Here is a 22,565-nt window from a genome sequence, read left to right on the forward strand (position 1 = left end):
CAAATCAGGCATTAGTGCCCTGTCTGCATTCTCCAAGGTGAGTTCGGCCACACTTAGTACAAGTCTTCTTTGGGCGCTGCATCTCACCTCCATTGCCCCTCTTGGGTTCGGGTCTGCCTCTTCTAGGTGTTGTACTTCTCTGAGGGTCAGAATTACCAGCACTCTGTTGCCCCTTCTTGAATTTGGGCTGCTCGCGGACGCCAAAATTGTTTCTATGGCCTCCATGGCTGGGACCTGCCTGATCTTGAGGCCTAGGCCTCCTAACATCACGTACACCTCTCCTCTTTCGGCTGTCCTCTACCTGCTGGATATGCACTATTAATCTAGAAAGGTCCATATTATCATGGAGCATCGCAGCCCGACACTCCTCCTCCAGGTCTCCATTGATTCCTGTGAGGAATCTGCTCATCTCCTCCCTGCTGGTAGAAACCAAGGGAGTAGCATACCTGGATAATTTCAACAAAGTTAAGTACTCTCATCATTCTTGTTATCAAATACTAAGGGAAGTACATACCTTGATAGCTTCACAAACTTCAGGGAATACTCCCTGATAGTCATAGATCCTTGCTTGAGGTTGATGAACTCCTCAACCTTTGCCTCTTTCATCTCTCTAGGGAAGAACCTTTCCAAAAATGTTGTCTTGAACAGCTCCCAGGTGACTGGCACCCCTCCTAGGACACGGCTATCTCGCCACATTTTGCACCAAGTCTGTGCAACATCTTTGAGCTGGTAGGAAGCCAGCTCAGCCTTCTCAATATCTGTAGCCCCCATGGCCACCAGGATCTTATGCAAATCGTCTATAAATTCCTGAGGATCTTCCGAAGTCTTAGCCCCTGTGAAAATTTGAGGATTCATCCTCGTGAAGTCTCGCAGTCTGTCAGCCATGCTGCGAACCGGTGGGTTTTCCCTCAGAACATCCTGCCGGTTTACTTGGGCAGTCATAGCTTGGGCTTGCGTCGTGATGGCCTGTGCCATCTGGACTAGAGATGCCCTCACCTCCGCATCAGTCAACCTAGCTGGGTTAACTGGCATAGCCACTCCTTCAGCTGGAGCCTGGGGTGGATTCTGATTACCCCTAGCTGTAGCTGCTCCCGTCCTCCGACCCTTAGTCCTCCAAGTGTTCATTCTCTGAAAAACAACAAGATTGATGTTAGACACGTTCATAACACCAAGAATTCAAACATTAGGAAAAGCACGATAAGATCAGAAAAAGGGAAATTTTTCCTATGCATCTTGCAGTCTCTAATCCAGGATAGTGGTGCACTTCACTACCATGACTTAGAAACTACTCAATGTGGTTGATGTGAACTCATTATTCTAGGAATTTAACCTAGCGCTCTGATGCCAACTTTGTCACGACCGGAATCTAGACCCAAGACGAGACCGGCGTCGTTGACTTCTCAGAGGTCGCAAACAAGCCTACTTACGTCATTCTTACTTTACATAGGTTAATTTTAGATGAAAATTTGAAATTTTTTATTTCCTTAATCATACTTGCTAAATATTCTTAATATTTCGTAATCGTTCATCATCAACCATCTAACATTTAAGAGATAAGCAACTGAAAGAAATAATTCATTAAGTATTAATTGTATATCGGCCAAAATAGCACCAATACAAAGTTTGAACCAAAACAAGAAAGAAACGCTAGTGGAACATGCTCCACTAACTCAACTCTAAAACAACGCTAGAATGTAAAACAGTAGTATCCTCGAAAGCATGAGGACCTACCAAACTCCGGATGAATGCTGACGTCCGGATAGCTGCAACAACGAACCTGTAACTCTAGCATCCACCTGTGCCTGCACCTAATAGTAGATGTTTGTATGGAATTAGTACACACTTGTACTAAGTATGGGTATATGCAAGCACACACCAGGGACATGCATGAGAAAGAATAGCTCTTTCCTAACAACATGATTTTTGGAAGTCAAGTCAGTGGACTTGCCAAATTGAGATTGGGAAAGTTATGCCATGAGAGTGACATGCATCATTATAATTATCGTATGGCACACAAAACATAACATATTCATATAGCACATAACATATAACACATACTTTCTTTCATATTATTCATTCGTATACCATGAGACTTTATTATCATAGACTTAACTTTAAGACTTTCCAAAATGAGGGCTCAACATATGGAACCTCAACTAGGGAGCCTTCTTTAACAAACACAGAGTCTGCTTCATTCATTATACATATTTCGTTTCAATTCATTCATAGGCCAATGCGAACACCAGCTATACCTAGGATGTAGTTTAAGACTTTCATCGGGTTTGCTGTGCAATGATCAGGAATAACCTAATGTCATTACCTGAATCTAGCTCACCTCTTGATTATCCTATCCTAACACCTTCGGTATCATTCATTTCTTTATAAGATTCATTTGAGGCTGACCTCATTCATTCACTGGGAACTTTAACTTTAACCGACATAGATCATGTGAGCATCATGAAATCCAGTGTCTCCCCCACACTGAAAAGAGGTGGAATCACCGGCCAAAGAGATTCAATAACATGCTAGCGTATATGGGAATTTAACCCCGCCAGATCCCTATAGTGGCAATATAGGTTCAAAGACTAGGAGATGTATGGAGACCCATGCCCGGCAAGTCTGACAGTCTCATCTCATGAGAATTACGTGAATCTCCACCCTTCCCGAAAGAAGGCATTACCACTCATAGCTAGCCTATCGGTGCTCGGTATAAAGTTTCATTACATTCAACTCATACATCATAGAAGTTTGCTTCTAGTATGAGGACATCATATCTCAATAGATGATTTCTCTTCTCATCATTAGTATTAAGTGTTTTAAACTCAATATTTTTATTAGAGTATTCATAGAGGCTGGTCTCTTCATTATCTCACACTCACATTGGTAAGTACGTATTAGTAACATTTACTTAGGCTCATTTGAGATTGCTCTCATCATATACATTAGCCTCACATCATGGTTGTCACCACATTCTTCATTTCATTACGTATATCTTAGGTCCACTTATTTTTGAACGTATGTTAAACTTATGTGTCTATACATACAAGCCATGGGACTTCATTTATAGTTCGTTAAGTGATTCTTATTTTTCTAAGATTATGTATTACAAGACTTATGTATCTTGTATATATGCCAAGATCTTTGATTTTTGATCTAAGTAGATGACATTACTCTTGAATATTTCACTCACGTATGACTTATGTATCAATACGGAGGTTTGGACACGAGAACCCAAATCTTGAATTATTTGGATATCATTTATATTTTTCATTGACTTTAGTTCTAATATTTGTAAATTTAGAACTCTAAATTAAATCTCAACATTTTCGTGACATAATAAATTTTCTATTTTAATTAGAATTCTAAATTAAATTTCAATCATTTACATGAAAGAATAATTTTCTAATTTAATTAGAATTCTAATTTAAATCTCAATATTTACATAAAAGAATTAATATTCTATTTTTAATTAAAAATCTAAATTAAATCTCAATGTTTACATGAGAGAATTAATTTTCCAACTTTAATTAGAATTTTAATTTATTATTATTATTATTATTAATTAAATTCGCTTGAATAGGGAGGTTGTGGGTTCGAACCCCCACAGCCCCCCCCTTATTTTCCTCTTAATTTCGCTGGGAATGGAGGCTGTGAGATGGTGGGTTCGAACCCCCACAGCCTCACCTTTATTCCCTTAATATTTGTACTCCCCCTTTCAGCCCTGAGGTCGTGGGTTCGATCCCCACGCCTCGCATCCCTTTATTATTATTTTTTTTTTGTTTCTGCGAACTGGGGTCGTGGGTTCGATCCCCCGCCCCAGCATTCCCTTTTAATCCTTTTTTTTCTTTTCACGGACGGGGGTTTTGGTTTCGATCCCCGCCCCCAGCATTCTTTTTTTTTCTTTTCGCGAATGGGGGTCGTGGGTTCGATCCCCGCCCCCAACATTCTTTTTTTTTCTTTCCTGCGAACTACTACTGCCTCGCGGGTGAGGTCCCAGGTTCGAATCCTGGTGGCCTCATGCCTTTAAAATTTATTAAATTTCCAGATTTCCTTCATTAAACTTTAGTCTAAATTAAAGTTGCATTGTTGCTGGAATTTTTGGTCATTTTTCAATTCATTTTTATCAATATTTTCACTTGAATTTCTAAGAAAATTCGTAGACTACTTTAACACATTTTAAGTGTATCTTTTATGGGTTTGTTTGGCTAAAAGATTGTTAATCAATTACTATATATTTCACCATAATGGACATCATCTTGTACACCCATTCTACATATAAAATACACAATAAATACAATCATATTACATTAAACTTTTGGAGCATTACATATAGAACCTCATTCACCATAACATACTTACACAAAATTTCAAGAAAAACATGATTGCCATTCATATGATTCCAATTACACAAACATAATCATATTCATCGCGAAAACATAATATACCTCTAAATCTACCAGCAATCATACCCAACCTAAAGTTCATTGGGAGCTAGTGACAAGGACATACAAAAGGGAACAACCCTAGTTTTCGGAATGGATATCTTGAACCTTAAGGGGTCTCTTGGGAAAGGGACCAAGAGAGAAGAAACCCATACCTTAATCGATGTTCAAACTTTAATGTTGCTGTCCGGAAAACTCCTCCAAACCACTCCCAATTCACTTCAACGTATACCTCTCTCGACGAACCTCTCTTAGCCTTGACGTTTTGATTACTTTTTCTTTTGCTTAAAAATTTTTGTGAGTTCTTCAAGCATGAAAACTGTTAATATTTTGGCAGAAATAATGTGAGGAAGATGGAGAACGTGAGAGAGGGAGTTAAGAAGCGTGAGAGAGAGAGGACTATTGGGATTAGGAGACTAATTCAAGAATTAGTCAAATAACATTTAAAATAAATGAATACAAATCTGTTTTTGATTTATTTATTTATTTATTCATTTAAAACGTGAAAGGACAATTACGCCCTTAAATACTTATTTATTCTTATTTATATAAAATTTTATTTTTTTGAATCGTTACATAAAGAATGAAAAGATTGGTGACCAGGACGTCTCAAACGTTGATGCCAAGTAGAAGCATACATAACACTAGTGAAGAGACCACAATTGGAGGATCTGGATGAAACAATGCGGATGGGATAAAGAGATCCAGTATTGTTCTTCTTATCCTTACAAAAAATCAATTATTATCAGCACATAAATGTTGAATAAAAAGTAAATTTTTATCAAGGGAGGACAAGTGGTTTAGAGGTTGTAGGGATAATATAGGAACCAATAGAGTTAATGGAGAGAAGAGAAGCAGAGTATGAAGCATGAGAAGTAAGGTTAAAAGGATTATTTGTCAGCTCCAGAGTCCAGATACCAAACTGTTGGGTGAACTTCCTCCAAATTCATATGTATCGATGCTCCAGAGTATGAAGCATGAGAAGTAAGTTTAGAAGGATTATTTGTCATATGTATCGATGCTCCAGAATCCAGATACCAAACTGTTGGGTGAACTTCCTCCAAATTAATAGCAGCAAATGATTGAGGAACAATGTTAGCTACAAAGGAGTGATTGAACTTGTTTCTACACTCCAAGGAAGTGTGGTTATAGTGAAAACATATTTGACACTATTTAGCCGGAGTAAATGGGTGGTTGTTCCTAAACACCATTAGCGGGTGATGCATGTCGAATATTATTTTGAAAATTCGACCATGTAGAGTTATTGGATCCTCGACCCCCACCATATTTTCCTTTGTTATTCCTGCCACGACCTCGTCTATGTGAATGTCTATAAGGGGATGATGCAACAAAATTGGTTTGCCCATGAGTTGTCACTGTGGGGTCCATTACCATGTACCAAACTTTGAATAACTCTCTGCCAATTTCAAAGTTTGGCAGATTTGGTGCTTAATTATTTTTCAGCTTTACTTAATTTTCAATAGTAGGTAAGTTATGAAGAAAACAAAATTGTTTTTCTTCTATAGCACATTTGAAGGATAGTACATTTGTTTTCTATAAAATGGAGGACGATTCTTCATTCTAGGTGCACCAAAAAGAATTACAAAGGAGAGAAAAGAAGAGAGAGGCATTACAAAGGAAAATAATCTGTGAGGAAAAATAGAGTGTGGATATTGTAGTGAGGTGGAAATATCAAAAGAGTGTTATTTCTTTTGAATGTGTAGTGGTCTTTGGAGTTTTACTCAGACATACAAGTGTAAAATCCTTATTATAGTGATATTCGTTGCTCCTCTCTGGTCGTGGTTTTTCCCTTATATAGGAGGGTTTCCACGTAAAATCTTGGTGTCATTATTTCTCTTTTATTCTCGTTGATTAACCATATTATTGTGTTCCGCATTTATTGTCTTTATTACCGCAAATATTATTTTTGTTACGGATTTATTCCCAACAATTGGTATCATAGCACAGGTTCTGCTCATTTACAGACATATTTTTTCAGCTTATTTTACTATACTCAATAAAAAAATGTCTGGAGTAAAGTACGAGGTAGCAAAATTCAATGGTGATAGCGGTTTCTCAACGTGGTAGAGAAGGATGAAAGACATGCTCATCCAACAGGGTTTGCACAAGGCACTAGGCGACAACTCCAAAAAGCCTAAATCCATGAAACTTGGGGATTGGAAAGAAATGGGTGAAAAGGCTGCTAGTGCAATCAGATTGCACTTAACAGATGATATAGTTAATAACATCATCGATGAAGAGAGTGCATGTGGCATTTGGACAAAGTTAGAAAATCTAAACATGTCCAAAACGCTGACAAATAAATTGTACCTAAAGAAGCAGTTATATGCACTACATATGGGTAAGGGTACAAATTTTTTGTCTCATTTAAATGTACTTAATGGAATAATCATGCAGCTATCAAACCTCAGAGTAAAGATCGAGGATGAAGATAAAGCCATAGTGCTCCTAAACTCGTTGCCATCTTCCTACGATACTTAAGCAACAACCATTTTACATGGTAAGGACTCTATTGAGTTGAAGGATGTCACATCAACCCTTTTGCTTAATGAGAAGATGAGAAAAAGACTTGAAAATTACGGACATGCTCTCATCACGGAAAGTAGAGGCAGAAGTTACCAAAGGAGCTCAAGTAACTATGGTAGATCCGGAGCTCGTGGAAAGTCCAAGGTCCGATCAAAACCAAAGGCCTGAAATTGCTATAATTGAGATCAACCAGGACACTTCAAAAGAGATTGTCCAAATCTAAAAAGGGGCAAAGGGGAAAGCAGCGGCCATAAGAATGATGACAACACAGCTGCCATGGTGCAAAATAATGACAATGTTGTTCTCCTCATAAATAAGGAAGAAGAATGCATGCACTTGGTAGGTATAGAGTTGGAATGGGTGGTCGACACAGCAACATCTTATCATGCCATACCGGTAAGAGATCTTTTTTGCAGATATGTAGCCGGTGATTATGGCAATGTGAAAATAGGTAACACAAGTTACTCAAAGATTGCGGGGATAGGAGACATTTGCTTAAAAACAAAATGTTGGATGCACATTAGTGTTAAAAGATGTGCGCCACGTACCTGATTTGCGGATGAACCTGATCTCGGGAGTTGCTTTGAACCGAGATGGATATGAGAACTACTTTGCAAATAAAAAATGGAGACTCACCAAAGGGGCATTGGTGATTGCAAAAGGAGTTGCTCGTGGCACGTTATACATGACAAATGCACAAATATGCCAAGATGAATTAAATGCGGCTCACGAAGAGAATTCTGCAGATTTATGGCATAAAAGAATGGGTCATATGAGCGAGAAAGGATTGCAAATTCTTTCCAAAAATTCAATCATCTCTTTTGCCAAAGGTACAATGATAAAATCATGTAACTACTGCTTATTTGGTAAACAACATAGAGTCTCATTTCAGACATCATCTGAAAGAAAGTCGAATATACTTGATTTGGTATATTCTAATGTTTGTGGTCCAATGGAGATAAAATCAATAGGAGGTAATAAATACTTTGTTACCTTTATTGATGACGCTTCTAAAAATTGTGGGTTTATATCTTGAGAACCAAAGATCAGGTGTTTCAAGTATTTCAAAAATTTCATGCTCTGATAGAAAGAGAGACAAGTCTAAAGCTAAAACATCTCCGAATCGACAATGGAGGTGAGTACACTTCAAGAGAACTTGAAGAGTACTGTTCAAACCATGCAATCTGACATGAAAAGATCGTCCCTGGAACCCCACAACACAATGGTGTAGCTGAGAGAATGAATCGCACCGTTGTTGAGAAGGTGAGAAGCATGCTTAGAATGGCTAAATTACCCAAGACATTCTGGGGTGAAGAAGTTCAGACAGCGTGTTATCTTATCAATCGTAGTCCATCAGTTTCATTGGAGTTTGACATTCCAGAGAGAGTTTGGACCAACAAAGAGATGTCTTCGTTGGAGTTTGACATTCCGGAGAGAGTTTGGATCAACAAAGAGATGTCTTACTCGCACCTAAAGGTGTTTGGTTGCAAAGAGCTAGAGTAGAAAAAGATTTTGGTCCTGATTTTATGTGTTTAATGTTGAAAATGACCCTTTAACTTTCAAAGAAGCATTATCTTCACATGATTCTATTTTTTGGAAAGAGGCTGTAAATAATGAAATGGAATCTCTAATTTCTAATAAAACTTGGAAGTTAGTTCATTTACCACCGGGTTGTAAAACAATTGGTTGCAAATTGGTCTTAAAGAAAAAGTTGAAACCGAATGGTTCTATTGATAAATACAAGGCTAGACTAGTTGCAAAAGGTTTCAAACAACTTGAAGGCCTAGAATTTTTTGATACTTTTTCTCCAGTAACAAGAATTACATCCATTAGACTTTTAGTTTCTATGGCTGCAATTTTTGATTTGCAAATTCATCAAATGGATGTAAAAACTGCTTTTCTAAATGGAGACCTAAATGAAGAAATTTATATGGACCAACCGGAGTGTTTTGTTGAAGCAGGCCAAGAAAGCAAAGTATGTAAACTTACTAAATCCTTATATGGCTTGAAACAGGCACCAAAGCAATGGCATGAAAAGTTTGATTCCTGCATGATTGAAAATGGTTTTGAAACAAATGAGTGTGATAAGTGCATATATCATAAGTCTTGGAATAATTCACATGTGATCATTTGCCTATATGTTTGTTGATATTTGACTCTACTATGAATGTTATTGATGAAGCTAAAAATATTCTTAGAAGCCATTTTGATATGAAAGATATTGGTGAGGCAAATTTTATTCTTGGAATAAAAATAACAAGAACATGTGAGGGGATTTTCCTTGACCAGTCACATTATGTTGAGAAAATTTTGAAAAAATATAACTTTCATGATTGCAAGCATGTTGTTACTCCTTTTGATTCAAGTGTTCACTTATTTTCCGTTGAAAGTGAAAATGATGTAATAAATCAAAAGGAATATGCTAGTATAATCGGAAGTTTGAGATATGTGACTGATTGCACTAGGCCTGATATTGCATATGCAGTAGGAGTACTTGGCAGGTTTACAAGCAAGCCAGGTAATGAACATTGGCATGCTATAACAAGAGTTATGAGATATTTAATTGGAACAAAAAATTGTGGTTTGTTCTATAAAATATATCATGCTGTACTTGAAAGCTTTTGTGATGCGGATTGGAACACCATGTCAGGTGATTCATGTTCTACCACTGGTTATGTCTGTACTTTAGGTGGTGGTGCTGTTTGTTGGAGATCGAAAAAGAAAACTATAATTGCTAACTCTACCATGGAGGCTGAACTAATTGTTTTAGCTTCAGCTAGTGAGGAAGCGAATTGGTTAAGAGATTTATTGTTTCAAATTCCTTATTTTGAAAAACCAATTCCTCCTATTTTAATTCATTGTGATAGCACCGCTGCAATTGGTAGAGTTCAAAATCATATTACAACGGTAAATCCAGACCTATAAGGAGGAAACACAATAATGTAAGATCGTATTTGACAAATAGTACCATTAATGTTGATTATGTCAAATCTTGTGATAATCTTGCAGATCCTCTTAAGAAGGCCTTAACAAGAGAAAAGGTCTGGAGCACATCGAGGGGGATGGGATTGAAGCCTACAAATTCTTGAGTCATATATGAGGAAACCCAACCTGGGGACTAGAGATCCTATAACTAGGTTCAAAGGGAAAAACTAATCATATGATGACTTGTTGTGAAAAATGCACTATTTTCCCCCTCCCTATGATGTGAGTGCATTGTTTCCTGTAGTTTGTGAAGGTTGAGTTGATAAAAACTCTTAATGAATATCTGTAGCCTGTATGGGTGGAGTGTTAATCTTAAGGAGCACACTCGACAGATTTCACCTATGTGATGTGTGGAAGTAGGTCGCTTCCTATGAGAATGAGACTTATTCTCAAATGCACTCATGAAACCGGGATAGAACATGACCATAACGTGTTGGCTGTTAGAGCTCATGTCAACACCTTGATTATTATGTGTGAGCAGTGATATTTTATTTCCCTTAAGCAGTCATAGTTCAAGTCTGAGACCACTACGACTCTGGAGTAAAAGTTACTGTTTCACTAAGTGGAGGTCCAATGCAGAGCACACCTTCATTATGCATAGTAGTCTTCCTTCAACTGATATACTCTCTTATCTAAATATTAAAATGAGTGGGGGATTGTTAGGTTATTAGCATTTTAATATTAATTTTTAACATATTAAATTGCTTTATTTTGGAGTTATAAGAAAACATTGAAATGGATAACTTCTACATCATCCATTAACATTGGTTGTCCATCACTTTATTTCATTCTTAATACCTCCATTACTCTTTGTAACCTATGTAACATATGTAACTTCTATTGTAACCTATGTAACTTCTATTGTATCCTATGTAACCTATGTAACTCCTATTGTAACCTATGAAACTACTAAGGCCATTATCTTCACTATTTACTACCTCCATTATCTTCCTATTCATTGCTAGGAAGACTTCTTGTAGTATAAATAGTGATGGTCTTCATTTGTTTTGGGATACACAAAACATAAGAGAAAACAAAGAGTGAAAGAGTTAGTCTAAAAGAGAGTTCTTATTAGTTGAAGGGAGGTGTTCTTTTTTGTGGAGCTTTGGACTCAACTTTTGTCCAGAGTTGTTGAGTTATACTTTGTGAAGGCTGTTGTATCCTGGAGGGGACAAGTCAAAGAGGACTACTGCTGGACCGGTGAAAACATTTGCTGCAATGGGCTTGAATCTCCTTAAAGAGAGCGAGATATCCGCGCCTCAGCCTTAAGAGATTAATTTCTTCATTTTATTTTCAATTGTAAACTTGAAATTTTATTATCTTGTAAGTTTTTTCACTAACATCTTCTAATGATGAAACATGAAGGACCATGTTCTTTTTTACAAGATATTATTTATCTATAGATTGTTAAATCATCAAAGATCCAAAATACAACATAGATCTTGAATTGTGTTTGTACATTTTTAATGAGTCCAGTACTTGCATGTTCAAATTTCCATTGCAATTATTTTTTTGTTAGTTTGATTTTTAAACCCTCTTGATCTTGAATTATGTTTGTACATTTTTAATGAGTCAAGTACTTGTATGTTCAAATCTCCATTGCAGTAATTTTTTTGTTAGTTTGATTTTTTAAACCCTCTTTGTATTTGTTGTTTAATTTTTAACCCTCTTCATGAAATTTCTGATTCTGTCATACGTAGAAATTCTTAAATTATATGTATTTAATAGTATAACAACAACATGTGACAAACAATGTTTATTTCCTTTTCCGCACATTAGATACTAACAATGTTTATTTGTACTTTTTGAATCTGCTGAATAAAAATTCTATCCGCTAGTCGTTATTTGTTATATAATCCGATTATCCTGACAAGAAAATTCTAAAAAGAAATAATTTAACATTTAAATTTTAATATACCTTATCAACGTCTAATTTAAAAACACAAAAAAGTTCACAAGCTAGAAGAAAGAAAGCAAATGACCATATATTACATGCTTTTCTCAATTAAATAAGATAACAAATTTACTACTCAATAGTCCAGACTTTGGAGGCTTTCTTCAAATGTTGCGATGTAAATCTCGAGAAATATAGAATTTCCTCATAATATTTTTTGCTTTTGTTATATTGTGAAATAAACTTTTAATATTTCCTCATAGAATTTCCTCAATATTTCAAGATATAATAGGATTCACTGTCAACACATTCAATATTTAGTAAAAATATCAGAATTTTAATTTATTATGTATCTTATTTATATTTTTAGTCTTTGATTTAATTAAAAGAATATCATATTTATTTAACAACTTGAGAAATTTAAGGGAGAAAAATATTTTTAAAAGTAACAGACGCTTAAAAGTATCATCAATGCTGAAATCTCTTTTGAAAAAAATTCTGTCGACAATGAAGTTTTTGGAAAAGAAACTGAAAAAAATTGTTGTTGAAAAAATATCGACAATCAATTTTTGGGAAAGAAACTCGATAATTGGCAGAATATACATTATATGAGGTATTTGTTAATTGCTTCATCCTAATCTGTTTGTAATTGGTTATAATTTGATGTGAGTTTCTGTAGATAATTACTAATCGCATATTTTCATTTTGAATTGTATGTATTGTGAACAGTGTATTGAATCATTAATTTTGCTGGGTTTGTTGAATTTGTTTGCTTAATGATTGATTGCAAAAAGGCAAACTATTCTAGTTTGAATTTGTTTTGTAATTTTTTTTAAAAATCTTTAATGTCTAACTGCATACAAATGTGATGATTATTTGCATCACACAGATAGATTTGTCTTCATAAAAAAGGGGAAATATGATAGAATCGATAATTCTACTACAAGAATATAAAAATCGATGTTTTGATGATAGACAAGAAATGCAAAATAATTGATGCAGCAAAGCAGCCAAAGTGATATAATAAGGATTACAGTAGCAAAATGATGCAGCCACGTAGTCAAGAAATAGACTTATTTGACAAAGTCAAAATTAATATATTGAACGTATAAGTTGATACAAATAAGGAAACCTTAATATATTGTATTAAGGAAGGAAGTTGTATATAATAATGATTGTACTATAAAAGGTAAAATAGGTAATCCTTGTTTAATTACAATTACAATTTCCTTACCTTATCTGATAAGGATTCAAGGCAAAAGAAAACTCTATTAGAAGAGGACAATCGCAGATGAAGAAGATCACGACTTACAATTTTAGACAATAATTTGTACTGTATGATTTTTTTTTGTTTGGTTATTTGTTTTTTAAAATAAGTTGTATCCATAATAGGAAATTATATGATAAAAAAAATGAAAATATGTATGTAGTTGCTTTGAATATACGTTCTTTATCTGTGTTGGATACATAATATGTTGACAGATAATAACATAATTATAAATAATCGTATTTGAGCTTAGCCCCAAATACAAAATATGTTTGAGGTTTCAATTGAAAAAATAATTTTGTTATGTATTAATCTAGTTGTTTTTTGAATCATATATTTGAAAGTTGAAAATACATTTTAGTTCCGAAAAATGGGATAAGTACTATTGTAAATACATTATTTTGTAATTAGGATACAAAATAATGGTAACATTTCCAATTTTGTAACTAGTAATGACTTGGGTATGTTTTTTGTTTGTACAAAGCATATATGGAGAGCATTAGTTTTCTAATTATGCGTTCTGGACAATGGAATGAAGATAATTTCTATGTTAATTACATAATTGAGGCAATTATAATTAAAGAAAATGCATAGTTTAAAGATTTAGTTGCTGAATTCGCTAAGCAAATTGAAGTAGATTTGAGGTATAACCGTTTGAATCTTAATTATAAAATAGAAGGTAGCATTGCACCTTGGAGATACACAATGAGATGGGTGTGGGGGAGTATGTGTCATTGAAGAAAGAAAATTGAAAACTCGCAAAGTATCCCATATGTGTAACTGTATTTGTGAAGGATTGTGATATAAATAGTAGTAATCTATATGAAGAAGGTGTTGGCATGTGTGGTATAAATTGAGGACATAATATTGATAACCAAACAATAGTTATTAGTGCAACATTAGTCATCAATGAGATAAATAACGAAATTATCTCCAGTATGAATCACAAGGAAGTAATTGAGGATCAATTTTATAAGGACAAAGGTACTTTAAAGACTTTGATGACGCAATATGCCATTGATAATAAATTTCAGTGGAAGGCAGAGAGAGCAAGAGAAATAAGGTATTTAGATTTGTTTTTATCGTTTTTAATAATAGTAACTATTCCACCTAATAGCATGTTGTAATGTAATTGGTTATTTTTTTCTGTTTTTTCGAGCAGTTATACACTTATTTGTGTATCTGAAAATTGTGGCTGGATAATGATATTAATAAATCAGAAATGTTTAGAATTAAAAAGTTTGTACACGATACATGTCCATTGAAAGATAAGGTGAATAGTCAGAGACAAGCGACAAACAATTTTGTTGGAGGTATAATAAAGCCCAAGCAAGTTGATCATAAAGGAAGTCGACATCGAAAGATACACAAGCTGATGTTAGACTAGACCTTGCGTAGATTTATCCTACTATGTGACATGGAAGGCAAAAGCTATAAATTCATTAAGGAGACATTATCCGATTCATAAAGTAAATTATCCAGTTACTTGTATATATTGGATACCACCTATCTTATAGCGCATACAAGAATGAACAAGATAGATTAAAATCAATTTTGTATCTTTTTATCGTTGTGTTTCCGTTCATAAAAATTTTTGAAAGTTGAAAGCCAGTAGTTGTAGTAGAGGGAAACTATCTCAGAGGGACTTATAATGGTACATTTGTGCCAACAAACACTCTAGATGGAGCAGATAACTAGTTCATATTTATATTTTTTCCAAGAAATATGTATTGTATTCTACTATTAAAATATATATTTATTGTATTTCCCTATTAGATTATAATATTTACACTGTTTATATTCAGGAAATATATTTTCACTAGCATGCGATATCGTTGAGTCTGAAAATGATGCATTCTAGTTTAGAAAAGCACATGATTTAAAGGAAAAATTGTGCATTGTATCTGATAGGAACGAGAGTATTATAAAGGCAATTTTGAGGGTATACAAATGGAGTACCACATTATGCTTGCACATGACATCTTTGGAAAAACGTGAAGACTCTATAAAAAAAAAAGTCACATGACAGTATTTCAGAAGCGTTTAATGCAATGAAAAAGGCATACAAACATTCTGAATTTGATGATCAGATGAAAAAAAGTAGATCATGTTGATATTAGGGTAAAAAATTATTTGGAATTGACTGGTTATGAAAAATTGGCTAAGGTTCATGCAAATGTTTATTGAGGCTCTGTTATGATATCAAACATAGTTGAATGAATAAATGCATGCTTTGTGGATGCAGGAAAATTATCAGTATATGATTTTCTTGAGAAAGTTACATAAATGTTTGGTCAATGAAATTTCAAAAATTGTACATCTGCTTCTAATACATTCACAATACTTTGTGGTAAAGCTCAAGAGATGCTCACTGAAAATGAAGAATGTTCAATACGTACGAAGGTATGTTGCTACTTTCTTGAAAGTGTTGTATTTTGTATTCATCCAGTAAAATATGTAGCTGTAAAATTGGTATGATTCAACTTGATTTCATCTTTGTTTAACAGGTAGTGGCACATTTATTGTTTGCCTTGCAAGGAAAACTTAGATGTGTAGGAGATCTCAAGTGGATAAAGTACCATATTCGCATGCTTGACCTGTTTTAAAAAAGAAATTTCTTGACCCTGAACCATATTGTTCTGACTTTTACAAATCAAATACATTACTTGTTACATGCAATAATCTAATCAATCCATTACCTGATCGAATTGATTGGAATGTAGCTACATATATATAGAATAAAGTAGTGAGGCCACCAAAATTCAAAAGAATGCCTAGTAGGCCTCCAAAATATCTTCGTGATGAATTGTACATCGATCTATTTGGAAAGAAGAATAAAAATTCTTACAGTATTTGTGAGCAAAAGGGGCATAATAGGCGGTCATGAATAAATGAACCAAAAACTGAAATAGATAGATATGCTTGATTTTTTTTTTTGAAAATAAACTTGAAAGTGTTTTGTATATATCTTGTCCTTAGAGTGATGTAATTAATGTTTTGATAATGATTAATGAATATTCTTTTCAAAATATATTTGTATATGATTATTATTTGTATCCTATTGTGTATTTTTTTTTAATATATATCCAAAATGTTCATATTCAATATAAGTAAAAGGGATACAAAAATTAAACAAAAATAGGATAATGTAGTCCATATACCAAATTGAAATAAAAACAAAAACTGTTGCGAAACAATTATGATGATATCGATTAAATTAATTAAAAAATACAAAAACAATTTGATATCCATACGTCGTTATGTATCCATAGTTCAAAGATCACTAAATATTTTGACCTATCACATTGTATATGAATAATCATAACAACACACATTGTATATGTATTTAAAAGATCACTAAATAATTTGACCTGTGTCACTGTAATTTAAGTCATAAGCATTTGTATTCAATACTCTATGAATATAAAAGAGATCATATATGATGAATACCAACACTTAAAAATAATTTAAATTATAAAGCAAACAACACAACTACAGTTAATGTGTCGTAATGAATACTGAAGAATCAAAAAATAGGTAATCAATACAATATAATACAACATCACTTTTTGCTATAAAATAATACAAATGTTAAAATGTATTGGTACTTTCCTAGATACAACACTCTTAGAACGATGGATCCAAATACAATATACAACATATGTAATCAACAAGCATAATATATATAAATCAAATCTTTTTAAAAATACATAAATCAAAATGATAAGAATGCAGAATGAATCGCTACATAAAAATTGTTCAAAATGATAAGTAAGCAGGATAAGCTACTTTGACACTCAATTTTGGACCTCCACGATTTGAATTAATCATTAAATTTCTTAAATTTCAAACGATTTGAAATAATTAGTTTTTATAAAGTTCAAGATATATTTTCAAGTATTTGAAGTAGTTTTGGTAGCTTTTATAATTTTTAATAATAAATATGTTTTTTTATATAATTAGTTTATTTTATAAATATTTGAAAATCGTCTAAAAAAGATTTTATTTTAATTAAATAGTTGGTTAATTAGTTTAATTATTCAATAGTCTACACTTTTGATTAATTATTTTATAATTAAGTCGACTATTTTATTTCACTAAGTTTAAAAAATTGTTAATTAATTCGTACTAATTTATTTTATTTGGGTGCTTACTGAATTCACCGATTAATTTCAATTCGGCTAAGGTTTTTAAACTTAATTGATTATAATTTTAATTCTTTATAATTCCAATTGTAGCCATCTCCTCACTTTGCTTTCCATAGAAAATCCAAAATTCAGAACATTTATTTTCTTCCCAAACAACCCAATTCTGAGCTCACATCTGTTAATGACAAGTCCATCCAAATTCTCCTAAAACAGCCCATCAGCAACACAATTTCCAGCACACATACTACTCACACGCGCATCAATTCCAAACGACCCCCACCCCTGCATCTTTCTTTTCTTCTTCAACAGTCCAGAACAATGACAAAACCCAGAAATCGACAGCCCTAAAAATGCGACCCGAGTCCAGCAAAGAAGCAGTTGCGTGGCCCTCTCCTCTCTCATTATCTTCTCCGTAGGAAGAATCTTTTGTTGAATCCATCCCATTGTTTTAGTCAACTTTAGCCATTCAATTGGTACAATCAATTGTTAAAAAGGAATAGTAATTGGAGTTGAAAATAAAAGACTTGGTAGTTGGCAAATTGGTAAGATTTGCAACCATTCTTGACTTTGCTATGTTTACATATGTCATTTAGGCATGGTTTTATCCTTCTATAAAAAGAGCATTCTTGCTCATTTGTAGAACGCACCAAGTTAGACAGAAAAACCATTTTGAGAGCAAAATGAGGTATTCCATAGACTATACAAGAAAATAGTCAGTGAAGAAAAATAGAGTGTGAGCGATATTTTACTAAGACGGAAACCAAAAGAGTGTTTTTCCTTTTGAGTGTGTAGTAGTCACTTTGAGTATTGTATTCGTGACTACACAGTGTAAAATTTCTTACTATAGTAATATCAATTGCTCCTCTTGGTCCGTGGTTTTTTCCCTTATTTAGAAGGTTTTCCACGTAAAATTCTTGGTGTCGTTATTTTCCCATTTTATTTCCATTACTTTTACCATATATATTTTTGTGCTTGTCCGCGTTTTCCCAACAAACTAGTATCAGGGCCATTGTTTTATCTGAGTATGCTCTGTGGTTGCGGCACAGTCTGAACTTTCACATCAGAAAAGATTTACTTTGATTTGCGATAACTATAGTTTTTGGGGAAAACAATGAAATCCAACACAAGTAATATGGTTACTTTGAATGGTGTTAATTATATCATTTGGAAGGGAAAAATGGACGATCTACTTTATGTGAAGAATTTTTACAAATCAGTATTTACCATTGTAAAGCCTGATAATAAGACAAATGAAGAGTGGAACCTGTTGCATAGACAGGTTTATGGATTCATTGGGCAATGGGTCGACGATAATGCGTTGAACTATATTTCTGGGGAAACAGATTCTCGAACCCTATGGGAGCATCTTGAAATTTTGTATGCTCGAAAAACTGGCAACAACAAAATATTCTTAATAAAGCAGATGTTGAGTTTGAAGTATCATGATGGTTCTCCGATGACAGACCATCTGAATAATTTTCAAGGGATTATGAACCAATTATCTGCTATGGGCATCAAATTTGATGAAGAAATTCAAGGCTTGCTTCTACTTGGTTCCCTACCAGATTCTTGGGAAACATTTAGAACGTCTTGTCAAATTCTGCTCCGAATGGTGTGATCTCTATGGATTCCGTCACGAGTAGTGTCTTGAACGAAGAGATGAGAAGAAAAACTCAAGGTTCCTCTTCGTCGGATGTCCTGATAACTGGCCCCAGGGGGAGAAATAAAACTCGTGGTTCTCAGCATAGAGAACAAAATAGGAGCAAATCTAAAGACAGATTTAAGGATATTGAGTGCTATCATTGTGACATGAAAGGGCACACAAAGAAGTTCTGCAGGAAGTTGAAGAGGGATAACAAAAACAAAGAGGAAACTAAAGAAGATGGCAATGAAAATTGCCTAGCCACCGTCACCATCGAAGATCTTCTTACCGTTCTTGATGCAAACATGATAAATATTGCTTGTGATGAGTCAAGTTGGGTTGTGGACACTGGTGCCGCATCTCATGTGACATCAAGGAAGGATTTTTTCTCTTATGACACTCCTGGTGATTTTGGAACCTTGAGTATGGGTAATGAGACTGTTTCTAGGGTGGTTGGTATTGGTACAATTTGTTTAGAAACTAGTGTTGGAACTAAACTAGTTTTGAACAATGTGAAACATGCTCCTGATGTTCGTCTACACCTAATTTCGGTTGGTGTTTTAGCTGATGAAGGATATGTTAGTACCAACGGTGATAGAAAATGGAAGCTCATTAAGGGTTCCTTGGTTGTGGCTCGCGTAGCAAATGTCGTGATCTATACAGGACTACAACCTTTGCTTGTGTTGATATGGTGAATGCGGTTGAGAGCGATAGCTCTTCAACATTATGGCACAAGATGCTTAGCCACATTAGCGAGAAAGGACTTAATATTCTAGCCAATAATAAATTATTGTCAAATTTCCAAAGTGCTTAATTAGAAAAATGTGAGCACTGCTTGGCTGGTAAACAAAATAGAGTTTCCTTAAAATCCTACCCTCCTTCGAGAAAGACAGAGTTGCTTGAGTTAGTGCATTCTGATTTATGTGGTCCAATGAAGACAAAGACATTGGGTGGTGCACTTTACTTTGTCACTTTCATTGATGATTGCTCGAGAAAACGTTGGTTCTATGTCTTGAATACTAAAGACCAAGTGTTAGGTGTCTTTAAGCAGTTCCAGGCTTCAGTTGAAAGAGAAACTGGAAAAAAGTGAAATGTATTCGTACTGATAATGGTGGTGAATATTGTGGACCATTTGACAAATACTGCAAGCATCAAGGTATTAGACACCAGAAGACTCCTCCCGAGACTCCTCAGCTTAATGGTTTAGCTGAGAGGATGAACAGGACCTTGATGGAAAGAGTTAGATGTTTGCTTTCTGAAGCAAAGTTGCCAAACTCATTTTGGGGTGAGACTTTATTGACCGCTGCACATGTTATTAATCTATATCCTGCTGTTGCTTTGCAAAGTGATGTATCAAATAGTGTTTGGTATGGAAAGGATGTTTTCTATGACCATTTGAGAGTATTTGGTTGCAAAGCTTTTGTACATGTGCCGAAAGATGAGAGGTCAACGTTAGATGCCAGGACAAGGCAATGCATCTTCATTGGATATGGCCTAGATGAATTTGGTTACATGCTATATGATCCAATTGAAAAAAAACTTGTGAGAAGCCATGATTATTTTCATAGATAATCAAACAATTGAAGATATTGACAAAGCGGAGAAGGTAGAATCTTCAAGTATTGATGGTATAGTTCATCATGATGAAGTTCCTCACACAAGTGTGCATGATGATGTTGGGTTTGATAATCATGGTAACGCCCAGAATCATGTATTGAATCAACATGTTAATGTTGATAATAACAATGATATTGTTATTGATTATCCTGTTGCTCATGAAGTTGTGGACGAATCAAATATTCCGCTTCGGAGGTCCACAAGACAGCGGTTTCCTTCCTCCCGTTATTCACCCAATAAGTATATGTTACTCACTGACGGGGGAGAACCTGAATGTTATGAAGAAGAGACCATGGAAGATGAGCACAAGAATCAATGGATTGAAGCCATGCAAGACGAGATGAAGTATTTGCATGAGAACCACACTTATGAGTTGGTAAAATTGCCCAAGGGCATGAGAGCTTTGAAGAACAAGTAGGTGTTCAAAATTAAAGTTGAAGAACACAACTTGAAGCCCAGGTACAAAGCTAGATTGGTTGTTAGGGATTCGGTCAAAGGAAGGGTATTGACTTTGATGAAATATTTTCTCCTGTTGTGAAAATGTCCTCGATTCACACAGTTCTAGGTTTCGCTGCTAGTCTTAATTTAGAGATTGAGCAGATGGATGTAAAGACGACTTTCCTTCACAATGACCTAGAAGAAGAGATTTATATGAAAAAATCTGAGGGCTTCAAAGTATATGGTAAAGAAAATTTTGTATGCAAACTCAAAAAGAGTCTCTATGGCCTAAAACAAGCTCCCAGACAGTGGTACAAAAAGTTTGAATCTGTTATGGGGGAGCAAGGTTATAAGAAGACTTCTTCAGATCATTGTGTATTTGTACAAAAATTTTCTGACAAAGATTTTATCATCCTTTTGTTGTATGTGGATGATATGTTGATTGTGGGTAAGAATACTTCCAAGATTGACGAGCTGAAGAAAGAGTTGTGTAAGTCTTTTTCTATGAAAGACTTGGGTCATGCCAAGCAAATTCTGGGCATGAAAATTGCTCGTCTTAGAGATAAAAGGAAGATTTATTATCCTAGAAGAAGTACATTAAACGCGTACTGGAGCACTTCAATATGAAGAATGCTAAGTCTGTTAGTATACCTCTTGCTGGTCATATGAAGTTGAGCAAGAAGATGTGTCCTACAGCTAGGGAGAAAAAAGAGAACATGGCCAAAGTTCCATATTCCTCCGTCATCGGAAGTCTAATGTATGCAATGGTTTGCAATAGACCTGATATTGCTCACGCAGTTGGTGTTGTCAGTAGATTTCTCAAAAATCCCATAAAAGAGCATTGGGAAGTTGTGAAGTGGATACTCAGGTATCTTAGAAGAAGCTCAGATGAATGCTTGTGTTTTGGAGCATCAAATCCAATCTTAAAAGGCTATACAAATTCTGATATGGCAGGTAACCTTGATAACAGAAAATCCACTACTGGATATTTGTTTACTTTTTCAGGGGGAGCTATATCATGGCAGTCAAAGTTGCAGAAGTGTGTTGCACTATCTACAACTGAGGCTGAGTATATTGCGACTACTAAAGCCGACAAGGAGATGATATGGCTAAAGCGATTTCTTCAAGAGCTTGGTTTGAATTAGATGGAGTATATTGTCTATTGTGACAGCCAGAGTGCAATAGACTTGAGCAAGAACTCCATGTACCATGCAAGAACAAAACACATTGACGTCAGATATCATTGGATTCGTGAGAAAGTGGAGAATGAATCATTTCATGTCAAAAAGATTCACACAAGTAAAAATCATGCTGATATGCTGACCAAGATGATACTGAAAGACAAGTTCGAGTTATACAAAGAACTTGTGGGTAAAGAAGCTGAAGATACCTTCTTCCAGTAAATGGGACTGGAGGGGAAGATTTATTGAATCTCCCATTGTTTTAGTCAACTTTAGCTATTCAATTGGTACAAGCAATTGTTAAAAAGGAATAATAATTGGAGTTGAAAATAAAAGATTTGTAGTTGGCAAATTGGTAAAATTTGCAATCATTCTTGACTTTGCTATGTTTACATATGTCATTT

At 34.6% G+C, this 22,565-nt stretch overlaps 1 protein-coding gene across 1 annotated transcript; it reads right to left on the reverse strand.

Annotated features, from left to right (window-relative positions):
• Window positions 1-4: 4 nt before the first annotated feature.
• On the reverse strand, window positions 5-1,125 carry LOC112940617 (uncharacterized). Its single transcript, XM_069292024.1, has 2 exons — window positions 515-1,125; window positions 5-446 (listed from the first exon to the last, which is right to left on the reverse strand). The coding sequence occupies exons 1-2, from the start codon at window positions 1,123-1,125 to the stop codon at window positions 5-7; spliced, it is 1,053 nt and encodes a 350-aa protein (XP_069148125.1).
• Between the last annotated feature and the right edge of the window lie 21,440 nt (window positions 1,126-22,565).

This window comes from Solanum lycopersicum, chromosome 12 (assembly GCF_036512215.1).
Source record: "Solanum lycopersicum chromosome 12, SLM_r2.1".
NCBI lineage: Eukaryota > Viridiplantae > Streptophyta > Magnoliopsida > Solanales > Solanaceae > Solanum > Solanum lycopersicum.

What these genes read in the sequence shown, in the direction of transcription:
- LOC112940617 (XM_069292024.1), bottom strand. Translation starts at nt 1,125, where the DNA reads ATGAACACTTGGAGGACTAAGGGTCGGAGGACGGGAGCAGCTACAGCT. An exon ending in AAGTTTGTGAAGCTATCAAG is followed by an intron (nt 447 to 514) that starts GTATGTACTTCC and finishes GAAATTATCCAG; the next exon opens with GTATGCTACTCCCTTGGTTT.